A 24,200-nucleotide genomic window follows, 5' to 3' on the forward strand; every position below is an offset into this window, starting at 1 on the left:
TTGCTCTGTCGCCCAGGCCGGAGTGCAGTGGTGCGATCTTGGCTCACTGCAACCTCTGCCTCCTGGGTTCAAGTGATCCTCCCACCTCAGCCTCCTGAGTAGCTGGGACTACAGGCATGCGCCACCACACCCAGCTAATTTTTGCATTTTTAGTAGAGATGGGGTTTCATCATGTTGGCCAGGCTGGTCTCGATCTCCTGATCCACCCACCTCAGCCTCCCAAAGTGCTGGAATTACATGTGTGAGCCACTGTGCCTGGCCTTTTGTTTTGTTTTAAGCAGAGGTCCATTATTATAATTTAACAAATTTTACTTGAGGAAGACCCTGTCTCAGAAAAATAAAAATAAGTAATAATAAAGAAAGAGGAGTCAAAGAGCTTCCAAGTTTCATGTACTACTTGACCTCGCAGCTAGATTTCTAGAATTATCACTGGAGGAAAAAGGATGTCACCATGATCTTGAATATCATTACCATGGAGCGAATACTCAGTAGAACTTACAACAGGCTGACGAATAAAGAACAACTAGGCTGGATGTGGTGGCTCACATCTGACTCAGCACTTTGGGAGGCCAAGGTGGGTGCATCACCTGAGGTTAGGAGTTCAAGACCAGTCCGGCCAACATGGAAAAACCCGTCTCTATTAAAAATATAAAAATTAACCAAGCATGGTGGGACACGCCTGTAGTCCTGGCTACTCAGGGGGCTGAGATGGAAGAATCACTTGAACCCAGGAGGCAGAGGCTGCAGGGAGCCAAGATCATGCCACTGTACTCCAGCCTAGGTGACAGAGTGAGACTCTGTCTCAAAAAAAAAAAAGAACAAAAGAACAAATGATCCAAATCCCCCAGAAATACCATCACTAAACAGTTTCAGCTGAAATCTTGTCCCCAGTGGGTTATATATCATTAAGATATTGACCCTATCTAGAACTGGCTCCCTAATTTGTAAGGCCTAGTGTAAAATGAAAACCAGTGACTCCTTGTTCCCAAATTAGTAAGCATTTAAAGATGGCAACACCAGAGCATTAAATCAAGCACAGAGTTCTTCTAAGCATGTGGTCTCATAGTATTGCATAGACTACATGCCCGTGAAGACGGCTCTGGCTCTATTAAAGAACACAGAAGTCAGAACTTTCAACTTATACAGAATAAATGGTTTAAAAATGTCAAGTGACATATTTTTAATGGAAAAACTTTTACCAGAGACTATAAAGCAGTTGCTGATTTAATTATACTCGAATGAATCACAGTTGAGGACTAGAATCTTAACTAGTGAACAACTGCTTCTCATGTCCGTGACTGAATAGTTTTAAAAACCATTTTCTGAAAAGTTTCTTAAAACCTACTGGCAACAACTGAAGGGACCCAGGGGAGGTCCTGAATGTTAAGATGGTAATGTGACCTAGATTCACGTCTTTTATTCTTTTTGATAGAGGCATCTAAAGTCACATTCTATGTTAAAAGAAATGTTCCCCAACGAAGGACTGAACATCACAGAGATTCTGGGCTTGGAAGTGGGCGCACTACCACGCAAATCTGTATTATTTCCCTTTGGGGAAGGGAGTGAACATGTTTTTGGTTGTAAATGAGATAGCTGTGCTATGTTTTGTGTTTATTTTAATAAAATCGTTTTTAAAAATTTGAAACATTTTAGATACCGAAGTACAGACTGTATAAAGAATATTTGGCCACCTCTGGGCCCTTAAGAAATAAAATATTAGGCCGGGCGCGGTGGCTCACGCCTATAATCCCAGCACTGTGGGAGGCCGAGGCGGGTGGATCACGAGGTCAAGAGATCGAGACCATCCTGGTCAACATGGTGAAACCCCGTCTCTACTAAAACTACAAAAAATTAGCTGGGCATGGTGGCGCGTGCCTGTAATCCCAGCTACTCAGGAGGCTGGGGCAGGAGAATTGCCTGGGCCCAGGAGGCGGAGGTTGCGGTGAGCCGAGATCGCGCCATTGCACTCCAGCCTGGGTAACAAGAGCGAAACTCCGTCTCAAAAAAAAAATAATAATAATAAATAAATAAATAAAATATTAAAAATTTAATGGAAACTCCTCCCTTTCCCTGAATATAACTGCCATTCCGATTTTTCTAGATAGCCTTCCCCTGCATTTTAAGCTCATATGCATCTATTCCTAATATACTGTCTTTTAAACACGAAATATAAATGATACCATCCTTAACCTATCCGTCTGCAATCTGTTTTGGTCATTTAACAGTGCATTTTTCAGGTGTATCCATGTTGTTACATATCGTTCTCCTTCATTACTGTTTTCAGGGTTTGCAAAAGCATTTCCTTAGGTCCATCCTCCTGAGCGTGGCCCCAGCGGTGGCCAAGCGTCTGCCCACGTGGTGAGAGGGGTAAGTGGAACGGGAAGAGGGTTTTGGTAGCTCTCCTTGCCTGGAATTCCAGTCCTAGAATTCTAAATCCGGACTTGATCTTCCAGGTTGTTAGAAAGATATGTTTAAGTTAGGAGGCTAGAACGTATCTCCTTTACTATTTAGCTTGATTTACAACTTTTAAATACTTACACGTAAAGTATGTGGGCCTCAAAAATAGGGTGGTCTGCCCTTACACCCCATTCTTTTTTCTAATTGAATTGCTACAGCAGGAAATTACTGAATTGTGCACCTACGGGCACCTTCCCTGTGTCAATCCCCATTTCCCTTCCTTTCCCCAATAGTTAGGACTCCAAATTCTAACTTTGGTAATTTCGACGCCAAGCTGGAAAGAAGACGCTAACAGGACGCCAAAAAGCGACGCTGTTGTCACGCACAGCCTCCAACTGGGATGGCTCCCGCTGAGCTCCGCCCACCCCGCCCCGCCCACAGCACCCCGGCATTATGGGACCTGTAGTCTTTGGAGGGGCAGCTGCCTCCACCAAGTCTCCTCCCGCAAGACGCTGCCTTTCGCCCTCGGGACGCCGTGACGTTGCGTTCCTCCCGTCCCTAGCCACCTCCCTCTTTCTTCGGGGAAGCTCAGTGCCGGACTTCCGAAGACCTTTTACGACATTGGGTCTCGGAGTCGGTCTCAGCGCCGGGTCCACTTTTCGGCAAAGTGACGTGGACGTCAACAGCAATGGCGGAAGGAGAGGAGGTCTTGCCACTGCCAACGTCGAGCGGCGACGTCTGGTGAGTGAAAACCGGGGCTGATTCCCAGTGCCCCTTTATTTTTGCTTCTCACCATCTTGCCGGTCCCGGAGGCGCCATCTGGCGTCGCCATGGAACCGAGAGGCTTGTCCTGGGCGAAGTCCGATGCCCTGCCCCGCCCCCTCTGCCTGCGGGTGCCCCCAGCCTGTCTGGTTCCGCCCAGGGAGCCGGGGTGGGACTCCCAGAGAGACTGGGGTCATCCAGGTGCTGGGCCTCAGAACGGTCCTCCCGTGTCGTCCATCAGTCTCCAAAGTGTGCTGGAGAGGGTAGCTTCAGGGCTGGCTTTGGCCGGAGTCCCTGCTGTGGGAGTTGGAGTAGGCTGAAGACGGAAGTTTGTTGGATGCAGATCTGAGGCACTAAAATACAATTTGAAGAAAAGACAAAATGACCACTGCAGCCTTTGCCTGGGGGTTCAGAGGTTGAGCGATACACCCAAGGAGGATCCCTTCCACGTCGTCGGGATACTTTAAAAAAAAAATCCTGGCTGTTACCTCGTTTTGCGTTCCAACAGTTTTCATCATGCATTTTCTTCACGCAAGTCGTCTTTTCCCCTGCTACATTTCTCACAGCTCGATTTCTGAGCTTTAGATGCAATGTGGGGCTTTGCTCTTGCTGCACCCAAGCGTTTGCATGCTTACCTGATTTATACTCGGGATTGTGGGGTAGGACCATCAATAATTTTTTGGTAAACTGCTCACCCAGAGTTAATCTTTGGGAAACGCTTCTACTTTTGAAATAGTTGATCTTCACAACACAGTTATGTTGTAAAACGTCATTTTTTAAAAAGGGAACCTTTAGAGGCTTGTCTAAGTTTTACAATTGATCTAAGTGTATTGGCCACATTTATTAGTCTTGGATTTGCTTGTTCATTATATGTGTGCACTCTTGGGCACTCTAAAAATAATACAGGACATTCATAGACATTGACTTTAATCACAGAGGAAAATAAGGGAACTCGTTGAAAGGGATAGATAATTAGTAATTGAGAAATTTAGCTCTCCATTAGCACACATCAAACATTACCTTAGTGTGTGGGCTCTCCAACGTGTCAAGGAAAACGTCATGATGATCTAGATGTAGTTTTTTTCTTCAACTTGCTTATGTTGGAGTTTGGGAGGTATAACAAGGTAAAATTAATCTCATTCTTTGGGAGTGTGATTGTAAGTGTTTCGGGAGGTCAGCGATGGAGGGTGGGGCACAAATCACTTCCAGTTGGAGTCATTGGGGGGTAAGCGTCATGAAAGCAGCTGTGTTTCAATTAGGCTTTGAAGAATGCGTAGGATTGAAACCAAGTGCTGTCTAATGGAAGCCACATATTGTAATTTAAAATTCTCTAGTAGCAGCTTTAAAACTAACAAGAAACAGGTGAGATCAGTTTTAATCTAATTAGCATATTTAAACATGTAATCATTGTTTAAAAAATTAGATAATTTTACATTTTTTTGTGCCACGTCTTCAAAATCCAATGTGCATTTTACATCTACTCTATGTTTCAATTTGGTCTAACCACATTTCAAATATTAAATATCCATACATGGCTTGTGGCTAATAGATAGTGCGGAATCAGATTAAGAGATGGGAAAGGCCTCTGAATGGAGTAACAGCATAAGCAAGGGCATAGACAAGAGAATTAATTTGTTTTGAGAATAAGAATGAGAACTACCTGGTTGGAGAGAAGTCGCAGAAAAATAGGTCTTTTAGCTTCCAGTATCCTGCAAGAATTGTAGGAGAAAAAAGTAAAATAGGTCTGGAAAATATTAAAAAATTTTAACTTGTTAAAGGAACCCTTTAAGAATCAGTGACAGACATTACAACAGTTTTCAGAAAGTGACCTAGCTGGTTATAGCCTTAAGTTTGCTGTCTTGGAACAGTGAATTTTTTCATAAACTGGCGGTAATCAGCTCGTTGAGGGCCATGAGAGGAAATGTTTCTATATTTAAGGTGTCTCTGGGGAGTTCTTAGGTTAGTGGGCTTGCGAGCATGTCTCTGGTTCACAGGGGCAGAGGACATGGAATGAATGTTTTGTAGAGATAGCATTTGTTCTTAGGATTGCTGTGTCTTTGTATTTTTGCTGGTTTTATTTTCATGAGTGGAGGAACCCTGAGATGGTCAGTGATTTCTAGTTTCCCTCCGTCCTCTTCTAATCTTTTCTCCTTTTTCTCCTTGCACTTTCCTCATCAGCCGCCAGAAGAGGGTTTGAATAAAGTCACAAGACTTTGGGATTGGGAAATATAGGTTCAGTAAAAGCCTCTGTTCTTAAGAGTACTTGGGGAATGGGTTATAGAATGGGGATGCTTTACTCTTTGTTTTGTTTTGCTTTGCTTTAAAAAAAACGAGGTCTCACGTTGCCCAGGCTGGCCTCAAAACTCCTGAATAGCTGGGAACTACAGGTGTGCCCCATCCATCCGGGTGTTTTACCCTCCCTCCCTTCCTCCCTTCCTTCCTGTTGTTTCTTTCCCTCCCTCCCCCTCTCTTTCTTGCTTTCTTTCTTTTTTTTTTTTTTGGAGTAAATGTTTTTATTTTAACTCTGTCAGATGGAATTATTTCTAAAATGTATCCTATATCTTACTGCCTAGCTCGAACTCATCTTAATGACTTGGGTCATTCAGTTTACAAATGTAAGTGTAATTTAAGGATAAAACTAGGTCTCTGTCCTCAAGGAATTTATGATCTAGATACAGGAGGCATGTTTGAGAACATCGATTACTTTTGTGTTATTGTAATGTGGTGAGACCTTTAGGGCCTATCTAGACAAATTGTTGCTATGTTAAATGACTCCACACAGCCATCCCTTTTTGAAATTGCTTTTTGTAAGTTTTTCCTATTTTCTTTTTTTGTTGTCAGTGGTATCTCAGTTTGTTCCTAGTCTGTGAAACTAAGTCATTGAATTTGTTAAAATTGTAAATATAATCTTAAAAAGGCTCAGGATGGACCTTGAAGATCTTAAAAGTACGTGGACTCTATGACATCATTTGCCGATTTTCAGTTATGTTCTAGTTCAGTGCTTCTCAAAATTTAAATGTGCATTAGAGTTATCTGAGGAGCTTGTTAAAATGTTCCCCAGGTAATTGTGATTGTGATTCAGTAGATTTTGGGGTGGAACTTGAGATTCTCTATTTCTGACTAGCTGCTAGGTGACACCAATTCTGGTGGTTTGTGGACCACACTTTAGTTAGCAGAGTTCTAGATTATATGTGTGTCAGAATGAGTAGGTCAGAGGAATTTATATATGTCACATTGTATCACCTTACATGTGGTATTAAAATATGTATAATTACATGACTTACTGCTCTTTAGATAATGAACTTCTCAAGGGCAGTGGCTGATAAAGGACAGGTGGCTCAGTAAATGCTGAATAAATACACACATGAACGAATACAGACTGTCGTATAATTACGTACAATAGCATACTAAGCTGTCATTTCATATGCGTTTCCTGACTCCAGTGTTTTTGTGAGCTGTGGAATTGTCTACTGGTATAATGCTTATTCTTTGTAGAAAGACAGAGTAATCAGAAAATGCCTCAGCTCTCAAGCTTCCTGGGTTACAGCCATGTAAGCTCAAAGGGTGTGGTGAAAGTCTTGTAAAAATGCTTATAGTTTGAAGTGATTTGAATTTAATTTTAAAAAATTAACGTAAGCTATGAGAAACTGGATTTGTAAAATCAAACAATGTTAAATTGTTACAGTGAAAGATTGGTGATTAGCTTCTTGCTATTGAAGAAACTAGCACTGGATTTGAACATATGTTCTCATTTTCTGAGACTTTCTTCCTGAAATAATGTCTAAAGATCTAAAGTCATAATTTAAAAATTGTGTTGGTATAGACTTTATAACTGTCGATACTGGGAGCTTGTTTAATTCAAAAATGTTACTTAATATTCAACTTTTAATTGGTGTTTTTTATTGCTAAACTCTTCTTAAATTACTGCTAAACTTTTCTTAAAATTGTAAAAGTATCAATTCCACAAAGAATCTTCAATTATGATTAATTTGAGATGTGAATAGGAATTACTTGAGAATGTTATTTTTCAGTTTTGTGCACTCTGTAAATAGCACTATCAGTGCTTCCCATTTAATAAGCATTAAAATATGAGGAAAGATTTCAGTATCATTTAAGAACTAAGTAATTGAAATTTCAGATATTATATAATCAATAAAAAATACGTTAAATATGAAGGAAAAAGGAACTCTTTGTTTAAGAAAAACATTGGCCGCTTATGGAACTGGGAAGGCTAGATACTACCTTAGAAAAAATAAGAAAATGAACTTCATTTGTTGAATTAGGGGTTATGATGTGACAGTTGTTTGATTTTATAAACTAATTAATTAGAGGACAGGCAAAGATAAGAAATGAAAAAGACTTATTTTATACTATTTACATTAAAGCCTTTAATTATAATTTAAATTTTATAGTTTTTTAAAAGTAATTTTTTTTTTTTCCTGGGACACAGTCTCATTCTGTCGCCCAGGCTGGAGTGCAGTGGCACGATGTCTGCTCACTGCAAACTCCACCTCCTGGGTTCAAGCAATTCTGCCTCAGCCTCCCAAGTAGCTAAGATTATAGGCATGTGGATTATAGGCATGTGTCACCATGCCTGCCTAATTTTTGTATTTTTAGTAAAGATGGCGTTTCTCCATGTTGGCCAGGCCGGTTCGAACTGCTGACCTCTCATGGTCCACCCTCCTTGCTCTCCCAACGTGTTGGGACTATAAGCGTGAGCTACTGTGCCCAGACTGAAAGTAATTCTTAATAATTCACTTCTAGGATTTTGTTTTCCTGTGGGTGTTTTAATATTCATGAATTAGAGTTAGTAATTGGTTTTGCATGCTAAATAAATGTATTTCAATTAATTCACATTTATCTCTATGTAGTCACTGCAGAGAGGGGACAAATGCATTCCTTATGTGAGTCTAGTAAGCAATTCAGAGCACCCAGTTAAATATACTGCAATATGCAGCCAACTTTTCAGTAGGAGTCTTCTGGACAGATTTGAGAAAATATGCTTGACAAAGCATTTCTGCTGCATAGTGCTGAAATGGGATTCTGTTAGGTATAAACTAAAGACAATGCCTTCTCTCATATGTGAAAAAGCAAAATGGAGTTTAGCAAAAACATTCTCAGTTCAGCAAACATTCATTGAATAGTGGTTATATTCAAGCTGCTGTGTAAGCTTTTAGAAAAAAAATTAACAGTTTCAAACCCAGGAATGTGCATTGTGGTCCCTTTGTTGGACACTTAAATTTTTCATCATTTTATCTCTAGGAATACTGTGTGAAATAGCTTCTGAAGATAACTAAATGCTCATGTTTTTGGAAATTATGGGCTCTAGCAGTAAAGAATAGGATTAAACAGTTTGAAAAGGGGCAGGGCTTGAAGTGACTTAGTTAGATACGGAGAATTACAGACGGAAAGCAGTTAAGTACCTTCCAGTAAGCTCATAAGATCAAATTATTTGTAGAAATAAAGTACGTAAGTTAAAAGCCACTTAAAAGGAACCTATTTTATGAAATTTAATGTCTATTTGTTTTAAGAGTCTAACTTTTTAACCTGAGTTAAGAAAATGATGTCTAATTAAGTCATTTGTTTCAAGTCTTCGTCTTTTTTCTTGATGCTTAAAGGAGTTTTTTCTTATCCTTTAGCTGACATAGCATTTCATAGTTGGGTGGGAATCTTGTAGCATTTGCTTCTTTTTTATTTTAAAGTAGTTGTTACATAAAACTAGTTATGGTGGTGTTTAATAATTTTAGCAAGAAGATACAGGTTGAATATCTCTTTAGAATACTTGCATTATACTCAACTGGTTGAACATCCCTAATCAAAAGTCTGAAATCCATAATGCTCCAAGGAGTATTCCTGTGAGTATCATGTTGGTGCTCAAGAGTTTCAGATTTTGGAGCATTTTGGAGCTGGGATTCTTGGATTTGGGATGCCTAACCTGTATAAGAAAGTACTGTATATTTTGCATAGAGCATTACTCTATCTGTCTGTCTGTCTGTCTGTCTATCTATCTATCTATCTATCTATCTGATCTCAGTTGGATCTTAAAACAGCTCCATGAGAAAGCAAAGTTATCTGTTGGGCTTGGTGGCTCATGCGTGTAATCCTGTCACTTGGGGAGGCCGGAGGATTGCTTGAGATCAGGAGTTCAAGACCATCCTGGGCAATATAGTGAGGCTTTATCTCCACTAAAAGTGAAAAATAAAAAAAAAAATTAGCCAGGCGTGGTGGCACACACCTGTAGTTCCAGCTACTCAGGAGGTTGAGGCAGAAGGATTGCCTTAACGAGAAGTCAACGCTGCTGTGAGCTATGATCACTCCATTGCACACCAGCCTAGGTGACACAGCAAGACTCTGTCTCGAAAAATAATAATTTCCACGTGTTATTTTTCCTTTAAATAGTTTCTAGCCTTTGTTTTGAAGTCTTCTGTGCATCACAAAGTGATGCAAAGGATTTATTCGTCTCGTGTGTGCAATTTGAATACCAGAAATCCTTTATTTTGTGAATTCCGTTTAGATTAACCGCCAGCAGGAAATTAATTGAAATCCTCTTTTATTCAAAATAATCTTCATTGGTGGTTGGAATCCAGGTTAAAAAAATAAACCCAGTATGTATTTCTTTGCCAAACTCTGATCCCTGTTGGCTGGCATAGTACCCTTGAGAATTGTCCAAATGTTGCAAAGTGTTGTCACTTCATTTACTATAGTTGTTTCTTTATAACAATTATGTTTCTGAAATGATAGTTTCAAGACAAGGAATGTTGACTATACTTCTTTTATCATTACACTTTGGATAAAGTGGAATTTGTAATAGACATAGGTAATATCTCTCTCTGACTTTTTGCTGTTTTCATGCCATTCTCTGTCTTAGGCAAAAGATATACTCTATTTTTACTTTCCAAATAAACTGCTTTCATGGGGATAAAAAAACAAGGATGCATTTCTTTCTTCCTTTAAAATACTGAAAAGTCACCTTATGTATAGAAGGGAACAGTGTTGAGGTTTTTTATTTTGAGAAAGCATGAAAGAAGAAAGGATTTAGAGTACTCATGAAGTTGACTGCTCATTAGAGAAATTACTCCCCAATTTTATAGCCAAATCTTAAAACAAATGCATTGCAGCATCATACATGTAGTTATGAGAAACGTTTTTTGTGTATCTTTTTATTTTTTGATCAACAACTGAGTTTTTTTCTTAGCAGAGAAAGGGGCACCATTGGTACCACTGTTGCATTTGATCTACGTGGATTGTGGATTAAAAATAAATCTAAGATTTAAAACATCTGTTCCATTTGTAATTAATTTTAGTAGTTTATAGAACAAGACTTCTGTGATCTCTATGTCTTTTGCCTATTGCATACAGTGATAAAATCCTGTAGCTTTTAAATTTGGCTTTTAAAGCCAAGAGGCCTAGATTTAGCACATTCTTTACTTGGCTTAAGATCCTGATTAAAACACAAATTCTAGAGACGATTACATTATTTACAAGGGAATCTCCCAAAGCTGTTTTTGTGGATTTCGTCCTAAAGCAAAATTTTACTAATTTTTTAAAGCTGTTGAATGGGTGTTTTTCCCCTTGGCATATAAATTTATAACCTGTTAAAATGCTGTAACAAGCATGTCTGATTCTGACACAAATCCAGATAACTTCATTATTTCACGATTATCAATTTGTATCCAATTGTCCTCTCACAAGACTTTAACTTGTCAAAGTCTTTTCTGAATATGCTGTCATACTATTGAAATACTTGGAAAGTTTTGATCGTTTGAGATTAGTATTTAAAAATAAGTTGCATAAGGCATACTGTGGCCATTGAGCTCCATGCATATCTACTGTACAAGTGAATCTGTAACACAGTTATTCTCTTTCCACTTCTACCAAATGTCATACAGAATATTCAAGAACTAATTAAGGAGCTTTGTTATGGTAGTGTTTTGTAACCAGTGTCCCAACAATAGTCACAAAATAAGTTGAGACAAAACTTTGGTGCTGATGTCTCATTACCTGGGCATTAAGAAACACCCAGAAATGTGGTGGCACAAATGAAGCCGTGAAACCACAATTCAATACATGCAGCTTGCCACTGCTTACTCACTGTTCCAGTTTGCTAGTGCTTAGAACTAATTAGCTGTTCGCTTTAGAATTTTAAATAATTGGTCAGAGGCTTATACCTGATTAGGATATGTACATGGACAAGCTGGGCTGTCATGGTTTAATCTGTGCTCATAGTGGTTTACATTCTAAACAAATATCGATAAACTGCACCTCAGAAAGAGCTGTTCACACCTCTGGTCAACAGAATTTAGATGATAGGACTTGGATGAGAACCTTGGAATAGCCATCTGGAAGGTAAGCTACATAGAGCATTGACTTTTTTTTCTCTGCTGTATCCCCAGTGCCTCACACAGTGGGTAGCCTGTAGTAGGTGCTCAATATATACGTGGTGAAGGTTTGAATAAAAAAATAGTTATGTCAGGGAAGGAAATAATTCAGAGTATGGGTAGGAAAGCGGAGGAAAATCTAAATGAGAATGTATTAAGACAGTCAAACTTTGCAGTGTGTGTAAACTGGATGAGAGCTGAGAAAGATGACTAACGACTTCTGAGAGCACCTTTAGTAGAGTGATGGAGGTTTTGAGTGAATGAGAGAGTAAGTGGAGGTGAGTGGAGACTGCTGTTTTCAAGGAAGTTGAACTATAAAGGGAAGGAGAGAGAGGACTTTTACAGGGAGTATGTTATGTATAGGACCCTTCAAGTAAGTAAATGTGAACATTTTAAAGGAAGGGAGATAATCACAGGTTATATTTTTCAATGCTAGAAGTACTTTCAGCAAAGATTTCTGAGTCCTTTTTTTTTTTTTCTCTCTTGGCTCTGTTTAATACTGTCAGCAGACTCACAGGTTTGAAAAATATCCTACGCAATAGAAATAACATATTTAAGATGTTTACATGTCAGGCTTTGGACTTTTATTGATTTCCCAGTAGTGTAGGTTTTGTATTTTTATCTTAAGAAAACAATAATAAATCTTAGGCCCTGCCCACTTTAAGACACTAAATTAATTTTCTTAATGTGGTAATTGGATTTTCTCTGTAATTTCTCTGTACTCTGCATTTAAGTGTAGAGTGATTAGATGTATTATAGACCCTACTTGATCTTTTTTACACTGCTAGTCTTCATTGTTTTTATAATTACAGAAAAGGATTCAATTTTAAGAATTTTGAAGATTAGCGAAGCTGACTTAGCTTAGCTGATAGACTGAGAGACTTCATGAATTTGAAACATTTTTTTCCAACACAGAAAACATTCCATTACTATCTTTAGTGTTTTAGATTTGGTTAAGAAAGGAAGTGGAGATGATATAGTGAGTGGTCCCTATAACGTGGTGAGGATCAATCAGGGATGAGACATGGAAGTGGGTTGGCAAGAGGGGGAAGAGATAGATTTAAGATGAGGGAAAGTGGTTATGTATATTGTCAAGAATTCTTTCCATAAGCTCTGTTACGAAAAGAACAACCAAAAGTGTGGTAGCTGGATGGAAAGAGAGAATGTGGAGACATTTTTGTGGTGGACTCTGCTGTTTCTACTGGGAATATTTGAGCATATTGTCTCAGAGGAAGGAGCCAGTAGAGAAAGAAGTGGAAGGTAGGAGAAAGGGGGTAATGGATGGCCACGTGGCTTCCGAAAGATTGCCAGTGAGTGGGTGGAGTTAAGAGCCAGGTGAAGTTATCAGTCTTAGACTAGAGAAGAGACACTTATTTTCTTTTGTATTCACAGGAGACTTAATGACTGGAATAATAATTGCTTATGTTTATTTGTTTGTTTTTGGAGGGGGTTGAGATCAAAGGGAAGAGAAGCCTGCTGGCCTGTATTTTCTCTTTAGAGTCAGAAGTGAAGTCACCTGAGGTAAAGTGGCTGGGTAAGGAGTCTGAAGTAAGTAGTGGGTAGGAGATTTTCAGGCACTGTTGTTATATGATAGCATCGTAGAGTTGTCTTATTTTCCCAAGAAGTCCACATTGAATAGAGTATAGGACAAAGAAGGCAGACTGCTTAGAGTAGCCTAATGTTGGGAATTTGCAGCTCTTTGAATGTGACAGAAAAACCAAGGAGTGAAGAAGTCAAGGGTGTTGTCAAGAATGTGCTTAAAATCTTGGGCCGTGGAATCAAAACTGAGGACATAAAGTGAAGCCACATGAAGACTCTTCTACCTAATCCATGCCAGCCTTCCATCCTTTACCCTTGTCTCCATCCACTGGGAGTGTGGAGAGGATACTCCCTCAAATGAATTATTTTCCCCCCTCAAAAATGGAACCACGTATTTTTATATCTTTTAAATTACTTCCAAGTTTATCATACTGTAAACCTTTAAAATACAGTTTGTGGACAGCTGTAAATTGAACTTTTTTAGCCTGTTTATATTTCCAATTTCGTATTGGAGGACTAAAACGAAACAGATTAAAGTAGCACACGTGCCACATTGTTTTCTACTTAACGATTCTGTAAAGTATGCTTTCTTAAATAGCAGTTACTTAATACTCTAAGCAAAGAAGTAATATGTTTGAGAACATTCGGTATTTTCTTTTCTGTTCCTGCCTTAGTTTGCTAGGGATAATGGCCTCCAGAGATGACACAAATAAATGAGAAAACATTCCATCCTCATGGACAGGAAGAATCAATATTGTTAAAGTGACCATACTGCCCAAAGCAATTTGTAGATTTCAGTGTGTTTCTCATCAAACTACCATTGACATTCTTCACAGAATTAGAGAAAACTATTTTAAAATTCATATGGAACCAAAAAAGCCTGAAAAGCCTAGGCAATCGTAAACAAAAAGAACAAAACTGGAAACATCACACTATCTGATTTCAAACTATACTACAGGGCTCTAGTAACTAAAACAGCATGGTATGATGCAAGAACAGACACGTAAACCAATGGAACAGAAGAGAGAACCCAGAAATAAGACTGCACACCTGCAGCTATCTGACCTTCAATAAACCTGACACAAGCAATGGGGAAAGAATTCCCTATTTTAAAAAATGGTGCAGGGATAACTGGATAGCCCTGTGCAGAAAACTGAAACTGGACCCCTTCCTTACACCAGATAAAAAAAATCAACCCAAAATAGAAACCTCAAAACTGTGACAACCCCAGAAGAAAATCCAGGCAATACCATTCAAAATTATATTTTCAGTATAATTGAGTTTATTTTATATACACACACATGTATATACACACACATATATGTGTCTGTACATACACACATATGACTAACTGAAAAGTAATTCACAAAATGTTAGTGATTATCTCATGCTAATGGAATTGTGATTGGTGTTTAGTTTTTATTTTTTTATGCATTGGCTAAATTATCTAAAATGATTATAATTAAAAAGTCATTTAGGAAAGTAAGCTATTGTTGAGTAATAATAACAAAGGTAATAGTATTCATAGATTCTGTTTATTGAATAATTATGTAGCCAAGCATGGCACTGAATGTTTTGTGTTCAGAATCTTCTTTAAGCATTAACTGACCCTATAAGATAAACACTATATTGCTTTTTCCTTTCGTAAGGTCATATGGCTGTTGAAGGGCCACAGTGGAAACCCAGATCTGACACTAAAACTCAAATTTTGGGCCGGGCACGGTGGCTCAAGCCTGTAATCCCAGCACTTTGGGAGGCCGAGGCGGGTGGATCACGAGGTCAAGAGATCGAGACCATCCTGGTCAACATGGTGAAACCTCGTCTCTACTAAAACTACAAAAAATTAGCTGGGCATGGTGGCGTGTGCCTGTAATCCCAGCTACTCAGGAGGCTGAGGCAGGAGAATTGCCTGAACCCAGGAGGCGGAGATCGCGCCATTGCACTCCAGCCTGGGTAACGAGTGAAACTCCGTCTCAAAAAAAAAAAAAAAAAACCCTCAAATTTTGAATTTTTATAATACATTAAATAGAGTTGACTTTTTAAAATTGTGGTAAAGTATACATAATGTAAAAAGTTTACCATCTTAACCATTTTTCAGTGTATGTTAGTATCAAGTGCATTTACACTGTTTTGCATATAATCTCTAGAACTCGCTTCATCTTGCAGAACTGAAACTTTGTTATCTGTTAAAGAGGTCCTCATTCTCGCTCTCTTTGCTCTGGTAACCTCTATTCTACTTTCTGTCTCTGAATTTAACTACTCTAGGTACCTTATTTGGTATTTGCCTTTTTGTGACTGATTTATTTCACTTAACATAATGTTGTCAGGGCTCATCTATGTCATAGCATGTGTCAGAATTTCCTTCCTTTTTGGGTCCATTATATATTAGATATATATAAAATATATATTCTATAATAGGTAATTATATATGTAATTAAGCAAATATATATCTGTTTATACATTGGATATTTGAATATATTTGAATATTATATGTTCACTGAGGGATGAATGGATAAAATGGGTGTTTGTATGTACTATATGTCAATATATGTAATTAATAAACATTTGTTTAAATTTTTCAGACCTTTTTAGGAAGAATAAATAATTAATAATTAATAAACATATATATTAATTTTATGATAGACATACAGTACACACACCCATTTTGTTCATTCATCCCTCAGTGAATGGACACTCAGGTTACTTTCACTTTTGGGCTACTGTGAATAATGCTGCTGTGAACATGTGTGTACAAAAGTCTCTTTCAGACTCTGCCTTCAGTTCTTTCAGACATATTCCAGCATGTGGAATTGCTAAATCGTATGGAACATTTATTTTTAATTCTTAGTGGAACTGTCATACTGTTTTCCATAGTGGCTGCATCATTTTACATTCCCACTAACTGTACACAAGGGTTCCAGTTTCTCCACGTCTTCATCAACACTTGTTATTTTATGTTTTTTGGTGGTAGTAGTCATCCTAATGAGTGTGATGGGTTCTTTGATTTGGTTTTATTGCTCTGGTTTTTTTGTTTGTTTGTTGAGACAGGGCCTCGTTCTGTAGCCCAGGCTGGAGTGCGGTGGTATGATCTTGGCCTTACTGCAGTCTCTGCCCCCCGAACTCAATTGATCCTCCTGCCTCAGCCTTTCAAGTAGCTGGGACTATAGCCGCACACCACTACAACTTGCTAATTTTTTGTACTTTTTGTGGAAATGGGGTTTTTCCACATGGCCCTGGCTGGTCTCAAACTCCTGGGCTCACTCCATCTACCCAGAAATGCTGGGATTACAGGTGTGAGCTACTGTACCTGGCCTGGTTTGGGATTGGTTTTTGAGTGAGGTTTTAATAGACTTGATCGTTAAATTCTTTCATACTTTTTTAGGAAGAATAAATAATTAATAAAAAATAATACAGATATATCATACACTTAAACAGTTGAACTACTGATACTTATGTTCAAAATTAAGATAATTATAATAGTCAAAAAGTTGAAACAACTCAAATGCCCATTATGTGATGGATGGACAGATAAGTAAAATATGGTATATTCATATACAGTACAATGGAATCTTATTTGGCAGTGAAAAGCCAAAAGCGTGTACTGATACATGCTACATCATGGATAGATGTTGAAATGTTATGCTGAATGAAAGAAACCAGACATAAAGGCCGCATATTATTCCATTTATATGAAATATCCTGAATAGGGTGTAGAGACAGAAAGTAAATCAGTGATTGACAGAGGCTGGAGGCAGGGCGGGAGGTGCTGGTGGGGTGGAATGGCGAGTGACTGCTAATGGATACAGGGTTTAAGTGTAGAAAGATGCTTATTAAAAAAAAATTAGGAGATGAACTAAGTCTCGTTTCTTGTTTTTATGTCCTGTTTTGCGATAGTGTGTGTACATTTAAACAGTTTTCATACATTTTGAAATGATGGAGGAAATAAATTTTTAGAACATGTTTAGGAGAAAACAGAATTTAGAAAAATGTTGAATATATAGTCATTTTTCCTAGCGGGAGGTTTTCTGTCACTTTAAAAATTTTAAGAACACAATATATGCTTTTAAAAATCATAATTTTATTATGATACAGTATGGTTTATTCAGAAAATTACACAATTTCTAATAATTGAATTTGTTACTCATAGAAGGATTTGGAAATGCATCACTTTAAAAATTTTAAGAACACAATATATGCTTTTAAAAATCATAATTTTATTATGATACAGTATGGTTTATTCAGAAAATTACACAATTTCTAATAATAATTGAATTTGTTACTCATAGAAGGATTTGGAAATGCATATTACATTTGCTAGTGCTTGAAAATTCATGGTTCCTTCCCCCATACATTGTGCAAATGCTTCCATATGTTTGGAGTTATTCACCATTTGGCTGAAGAAGAAAAATCCAATTCATTTGCTAGCTTGAATATAAACATTAAATGAATGCCATATAAATCTAGTGACGTTGTTTTGCATCATTGTAATTCTAAAGCAACTTGGGCTGCAATGCTTAGATTAGGTGATTTTACCACACAACATCAGGTGAGAGAAAATTCTGTTATGTTTTACTTAGGTTTTGAAAATATGTTATTGATACATCATGACAGGAACCTGTAGTATTATACCAACATATTTTAATAGTTTCAAAGTCACAGAGCCAGGAGGAGGTGAGTTTCTTCTTCCTTCCAACCTCAGAGCATTGGATTTGGTCTGTCCTGAACTTTCTGAGCAAAGGAGATGGTTTTGCTTATTTTTGTACTTTCAAGGATAAATGGACAAGGCCTGTTCTTTTCTGTTTTAAAACCTTGTCTGAATGTCCTGTGTGACTGTACCAACCTTTAATTTGTAAAGTCAGTGAGAAGCTGCTGATCAAAGAAGACAGAAAGAAACGGAGCCCACCCACTTATACCACATCAGACATGTGTTTTGCTTTTGTATGTTAGAATTGTATTACTTGTTTAAAAGTAGAAACTTAGTTTAGGGGAAGAGGAATTCTGTTTGAGAACTAAATGCTATAGAACTCTTATCTCTGCTTGATTCTTGATTCTTCTATGAATTATTTACCTTAACAATTTTCAGCTCTTTACTACTTTTATGAGCACATTTATATTGTTGAAGGTCTAGTAAGTGTACCTTTCAATGCCTTGTTCAGAAAATAATATTACTTTTAATTATTTAGTAGCTAGTAAATTTTAGTAATTTAGTGATTAGTAAAAATTTAATAATTATTTGTGAGAAGTATCTTTTACTACTTAAGGCTTTTATAGTATTTTTGGGTCTTCAAAGGAGCCCTTGCTCGTGGTTATACTGCAGGAGACCACATTTATGGTTCCTTGGGGGCAGCATCAAAGAATCCAGCAGCAGCTGTATCAACAGAGATGTGCTTGTACATTATTGTGATTTAAAAAGGACTTTGAGGATTGGGCATTTTGCAGGAAAATATGAGCTTTGTTGTCTGGGATAGTAAGGGATTTGGCAGAATTACTTCAAAAAGAAAAGGATTTTATACTGAAAAGTGAATAATTCTAATTCTTCACCTGGTAAAATAATTTCATTTCAGTAAGTAGTGTTTTTAGTTCCTCATTATTTGACACATTTGACCATTTAAATATATGGTATTTATTCACCAAAGATGTCACTACATTTTCTTTGTTTCATGGTTACTAACAGGCTGCCTTGCACATTTTGGCTAGGAGAAAATATATAAACCCCAGTTTTTATCAGCTATACACCTGAACTGTCAACAGTAGACTTGAAATCTTTTTCTCTGCCTTTCCCTTCCAACGCTTTGGTGACCATATAGCAAAAGAACAAAATATTTCTTGTGTGATTACTAGTTATCTTCCTGTTCATATGAATTTGTAGTAGCTTCATCAAGGAACCTTTCAAATTCGATGAGTACTTTTCTGTTGAATATGATCCTAAATGATTACATTTTCATGTAATTCCTTCCCTTAGTAGAGCAACACTTTATGAAATTTGTGCGTTTGAACTAATATTCTTAGACACCTATCAGTGGGGAGGTTTTCATTGTCTTATTGAATACATTAAGAGTGGAAGTAATGTATTTTCTTCAGAACCACAAAAATGAAACAAAAATCCTGATTTCCTAATCCTAGTGAGATGATCTGCCTTTTAGGTTGCTTCAAAGAATATTACAAACTGTCCAGGTATGAAGCTCTTAAAAATTTGTACTGATTTTTAATGTAGGCTGATATTGTAAACAATGACTAAAACCTCAGCTTTTGAAAATTCCTAAGGAATTGATAATTTAACTGGTTATTTTCTGTCTAGAAAACAATGCCTCCCTTTGTGAAAGTATTCTTTTCATTATTTTAACCTTATACAAATGAAATTAAATTCATACTTTTCTCTTTAAACATAGTAGACTGAACAAAACTGCTTGATAAATCACTTGATGATGTGATATTATTATTTTGCTTTAGCATACCACTAGAGCCTTTTTTTCCCCTCTAACATTTATTTAACACTTACTGTAAGCTGGGCACTGCTCTAGGCATGACATTGATATAGTCACTTACTAAATAGTTTCAGACTGCAATGTTTTGAATTCTTGGCTGAGTTAAGCATAAATGTTAAGAGCACGAATTCAGGAACCATACTGTTAAAATTTGAATTCACCTCTACTGCTAATATGACATGTGACCATAACCATAATACTGGTAAACACCTAAAAGAATAGTAACTTTTTAATACTGATGAAGTTATTTCTTCACTTGGCCCCTAAATGTCTGCAGCCCTTCTTTGCCTCCATTTTCATCTGTAGGTGGGGCCAGTGATGTAACCTATCTTGTAGGGATTGTTACGAGGACTAAAAAGAACAGTAAAATGTTTGAGATAGTGCCGGACACATTGTTGCTATGTAAAGTGTTAGTCATTACCACTACCAAGAATACTATTATTACTATGACTTAAGTGTTGCCAGCCAGATTGCCCCATCTTCTCTTTAAATTTCTCTAATCTGGAAAAAGACAACCAGATTGGTTAGAACTGAGTGTGAAATGAGTCAATTGACTGTATGAAGCCTGAGATTTCCCACCAAGAAAACATGCTGTGTATACCTTGGCGTTACATTTTGGCTGCTGAGAACTTTTTTTTTCTTAGACAAGACTTTTCTAGTCCATGCTTATAAATGAATCTTGAATAAGAAAAAGTACGAAGTAAAATTTATTTTAATAAATAGGACTTTTTTTTTTTTTTTAGGGAAAAAGATCTTGAAGAAGCTCTGGAAGCAGGAGGTTGTGATCTTGAAACTTTGAGAAATATAATTCAAGGAAGACCACTGCCTGCTGATCTAAGGGCCAAAGTTTGGAAGGTAACTAGAAACTGAAATGAATAAAATGTAATCACTGAAGAATAATATTTTTAAAAGTTTATTGTTTCAGCTGTCTTAGTTGCAGAAAACTATTATCTTATGAACATGCCACATCTAGAAGATTCATCCAACAGCAGCTTATTAAAATGTGTGTTCCTGTAGTGTTTGATATATTTAACAATAATGGTTTAGATTTTAGAACATAATATATACTTTTGTAGCCATTAGAAATGGTGTTCACAGGGCCGGGCGCGATGGCTCAAGCCTATGATCCCAGCACTTTGGGAGGCCGAAGCGGGCAGATCACCTGAGGTCAGGAGTTGGAGACCCACCTAGCCAACATGGTGAAAACCCATCTCTACTAAGAGGCTGAGGCAGGAGAATCTCTTGAACCAAAGAGGCAAGGCTACAGTGAGCTGAGGTAGTGCCATTGCACTCCAGCCTGAGCCACAAAGTGAGGCTCCATCTCAAAACAAACAAAAAGTAGTGTTTATGAAAATTCTTTCATGAAACAAGGTGCAATCCGTGAGTAAAATAGGATGTATATTTGCAGATACAGAATGATCATAGCAATTGTTAAAAAAAAAAAAAAAAAAAAAAAGAAATATGCCTCTGGCTGTTTGGGTTATAGGAAATTTTCCCTTTATTTTCCTCATTCAGCTATTCTCCAGTGCATAGGTATTACAATTGGTAAAAATTTTGAATTAAAATATTGTTATGATTACAAAAGAAATACATGTATTTGTGGAAACATATACAGTATAACAAAGGATAAAATAAAAATATGTTATCTACCACCTATAGGTAAAACATATAAAGGCTTGGTGCTTACTTTTACCTTTTTGCCCTATACACATATATATTTAACAGAAATTGAATTAAAACTGTGCATAGCATTCTGAACATTTATTATAGAAACTTAAGCACATGCAAAAGCATAGAGCTTATATAATGAACTCCCAAGTGCCCATAACCCAACTTTAACTGGTATCAACATTTAGCCGATCTTGTTTGATTAGTATGCTCATCCTTTCCTCCCCACCCCACTCACTGCATTATTTTAAAGCAAATCCTTGGTAGTATACTAATAGTTTAATATGAAAGTCTAAAACATTTAAATGAATGGTAATTCCTGGCCAGGTGCAGTGGCTCACACCTGTAATCCTAGCATTTTGGGAGGCCAAGGCGGGTGGATCACCTGAGGTCAGAAGTTTGAGATCAGCTTGGCCAACATGGCGAATCCCCGTCTCTACTAAAAATACAAAAATTAGCTGGGCGTGGTGGCACGTGCCTGTAGTCCCAGCTACTTGGGAGGCTAAGGCAGGAGAATTGCTTGAACCTGGGAGGTGGAGGTCGCAGCGAGCCGAGATCATGCCACTGCACTCCAACCTGAGCAACAGAATGAGGCTCGGTCTCTTGCACACACACACAAAAAAAGGTAATTTCTTAATATCATAAAATAATTTAGTTGTCTCATACATGTATTTTTATAGGTGATTTGTCTAAATTTGAGTTCTAGTGGCCTACCTGTTGCATTTGAATACGTCACTTAAGATTCTTTAAATCAACAGTTTTTCTTACATACTTAAACCTTACAAAACAGCAAAAACATTTTCTCAATTTATTTAGTATTCTTCTGTATAATTTAAAAATATACATGGCACAGATGTACTTTTTCTTTGCCAGCACATTCTGTTATTTTTGCATTAAAAAAAATATATGATTCTTGTGTAAATTTAGATAGCTAAATATATAAATATTTTGGATAATTTATTGTGTTCACTGAATCAACATGAAGTAATATCTAATGTAGGAGGATTTAAAATAATTCTGCTGGTTAACTGTGACATGACTGAAGACTCAACATTTGGTGGATTGTCTATAACTTAATTGTAATCTTTGTTATTATTTTAATATTCAGGCCTTTGATTATTACAGCGCATTTTCCAAGAATGAGGAATAACCTATGAAGCTAGTCTCTTTTTAAATCTTTCTTCCAGATTGCTCTGAATGTTGCAGGAAAAGGTGATAGTCTGGCATCATGGGATGGCATTTTAGACTTGCCAGAACAGAACACTATTCACAAAGATTGCCTGCAGTTTCTTGGTAAGCTTAATAATCGTTTTCAAGCAGAGATAAATTTTGGAAGTAATTTTCGGGTTGAGGAATCACTCTTATTATCTTCTTATAATTTCAGAATTTGCAAAAGGTTTGTAAATAGTTTTAGAACTTTTCTTTTGAAAATTCTTATGAAATACTGTCTACTTATTTTAAGAGAGCCTAGTTTTGACTGGGTGCCGTGGCTCATGCCTGTAATCCCAGCACTTTGGGAGACCGAGGCCGATGGATCACCTGAGGTCAGGAGTTCAGGACCAGCCTGGCCAACATAACAAAACCCCATCTCTACTAAAAGATACAAAAATTAGCCAGGCATGGTGGTGGGCTCCTGTAGTCCCAGTGACTTGGGAAGCCAAGGCAGGAAAATCACTTGAATACGGGAGGCGAAGGTTGCAGTAAGCTGAGATCACACCAGTGTGGGCAAAAGAGTGAGACTCTGAAAAAAAAAAATGGCCTAGTTTTTACTGTTTCTTTTTCATGGGTTTGTTGTAGTCTTAAATTTGATTTTTATATAATTAAAGATCTGTACGATTGTATGCAGCCCTCAAATTAAAGGGGGCTTTGCTCCAAAAGTTTATCTATAAATCATTGTTTGTTGTCTGCTATAGAGAAACTATTGTAAATTGTGGTTGAATAGGTTTCTAATCACCCCACAAGATTTTTTCAGTTCACACTATGGACTAATTTAGTTTATACTTGTTTTAAATTCATCTGTAGTGCATTGCTGTATTTTTGTTTCTCTTTCCATCATATTTTAGTTAAATTATTGGCTTGATAGGCCTATGCGTGGTAAGCACAACTGAAACATTGCTGGTGTGGGCAAAAGAAAGAGAATTTGGTAGTGGAGAATGAATTCCTTTCCCTCTTCTTGACAGTTATAGCAACAACTGTCCATCGTGGGGTAGGTGATAATCTGTTTAGGGAACACTTTTGCTTCCCAGGAATATGGGCTATGCCTATCTTTGCCTACCCCTTTATTTCAGATTGGCCATTTTTATGTTTGACATATCTAGGTCAAGCATTACTAAGTGCTAATGTTAGTAAATGCTGAATGTATAGACATCTTCTGTTTCTTTCCCTTCTCTTTCAACAGACTAGGTAAGAAAACATACTTAAGTAAAACGGTTATTCTTAATTTTCTTTTCTTTAAACAACTGTCTTAAAGTTAAAAAGACTGTTATAAGGCCGGGTGTATTGGCTCACACCTGTAATCCCAGCACTTTGGGAGGCCAAGGCCGGCGGATCACCCAAGGTCAGGAGCTTGATACCAGCCTGGCCAACATGGTGAAACGCTGTCTCTACTAAAAGTACAAAAATTAGCCAGGCGTGGTGGTGGGCACCTGCAATCCCAGCTAATCAGGAGGCTAAGGCAGGAGAATCACTTGAACCCAGAAGGCGGAGGTTGCAGTGAGCTGAGATCCATCGCACCATTGCACTCCAGCCTGGGCGACAACAGCAAATCTCCATCTCAAAAAAAAGAAAAACTATGAGAGTTTCGAGTATGTTTTTTTCCTTGGGTTTTGGATCTGTAAACCCATGATTGTTAAGTATAAGGGAAAATGTGCTTTCATGTGGTTTTACTTTCTTTCTCTAAATGTACTAACACAGTATTCTATATTTGTAAACAAGTGTTATGTTCAGTAACAGCCTCTAACAGGCTCTCGGT

General features: G+C 37.5%; 1 protein-coding gene across 2 annotated transcripts in view; it reads left to right on the forward strand.

Moving 5' to 3' along the window:
* Positions 1–2,951: 2,951 nt before the first annotated feature.
* The window catches only part of TBC1D23 (TBC1 domain family member 23), a 64,013-nt gene continuing 42,764 nt past the window's right edge, over positions 2,952–24,200 (forward strand). For both annotated transcript variants that reach the window (XM_017506335.2, XM_017506336.2), the window contains exons 1-3: positions 2,952–3,138; positions 20,305–20,416; positions 22,417–22,522. In XM_017506335.2, coding sequence (XP_017361824.1) covers positions 3,086–3,138; positions 20,305–20,416; positions 22,417–22,522 — 271 coding nt within the window. In that variant the 5' untranslated portion in view covers positions 2,952–3,085. The remainder of the gene's footprint in view (positions 3,139–20,304; positions 20,417–22,416; positions 22,523–24,200) is intronic.

Source organism: Cebus imitator, unplaced genomic scaffold (assembly GCF_001604975.1).
Source record: "Cebus imitator isolate Cc_AM_T3 unplaced genomic scaffold, Cebus_imitator-1.0 Scaffold354, whole genome shotgun sequence".
Classification (NCBI taxonomy): Eukaryota; Metazoa; Chordata; class Mammalia; order Primates; family Cebidae; genus Cebus; species Cebus imitator.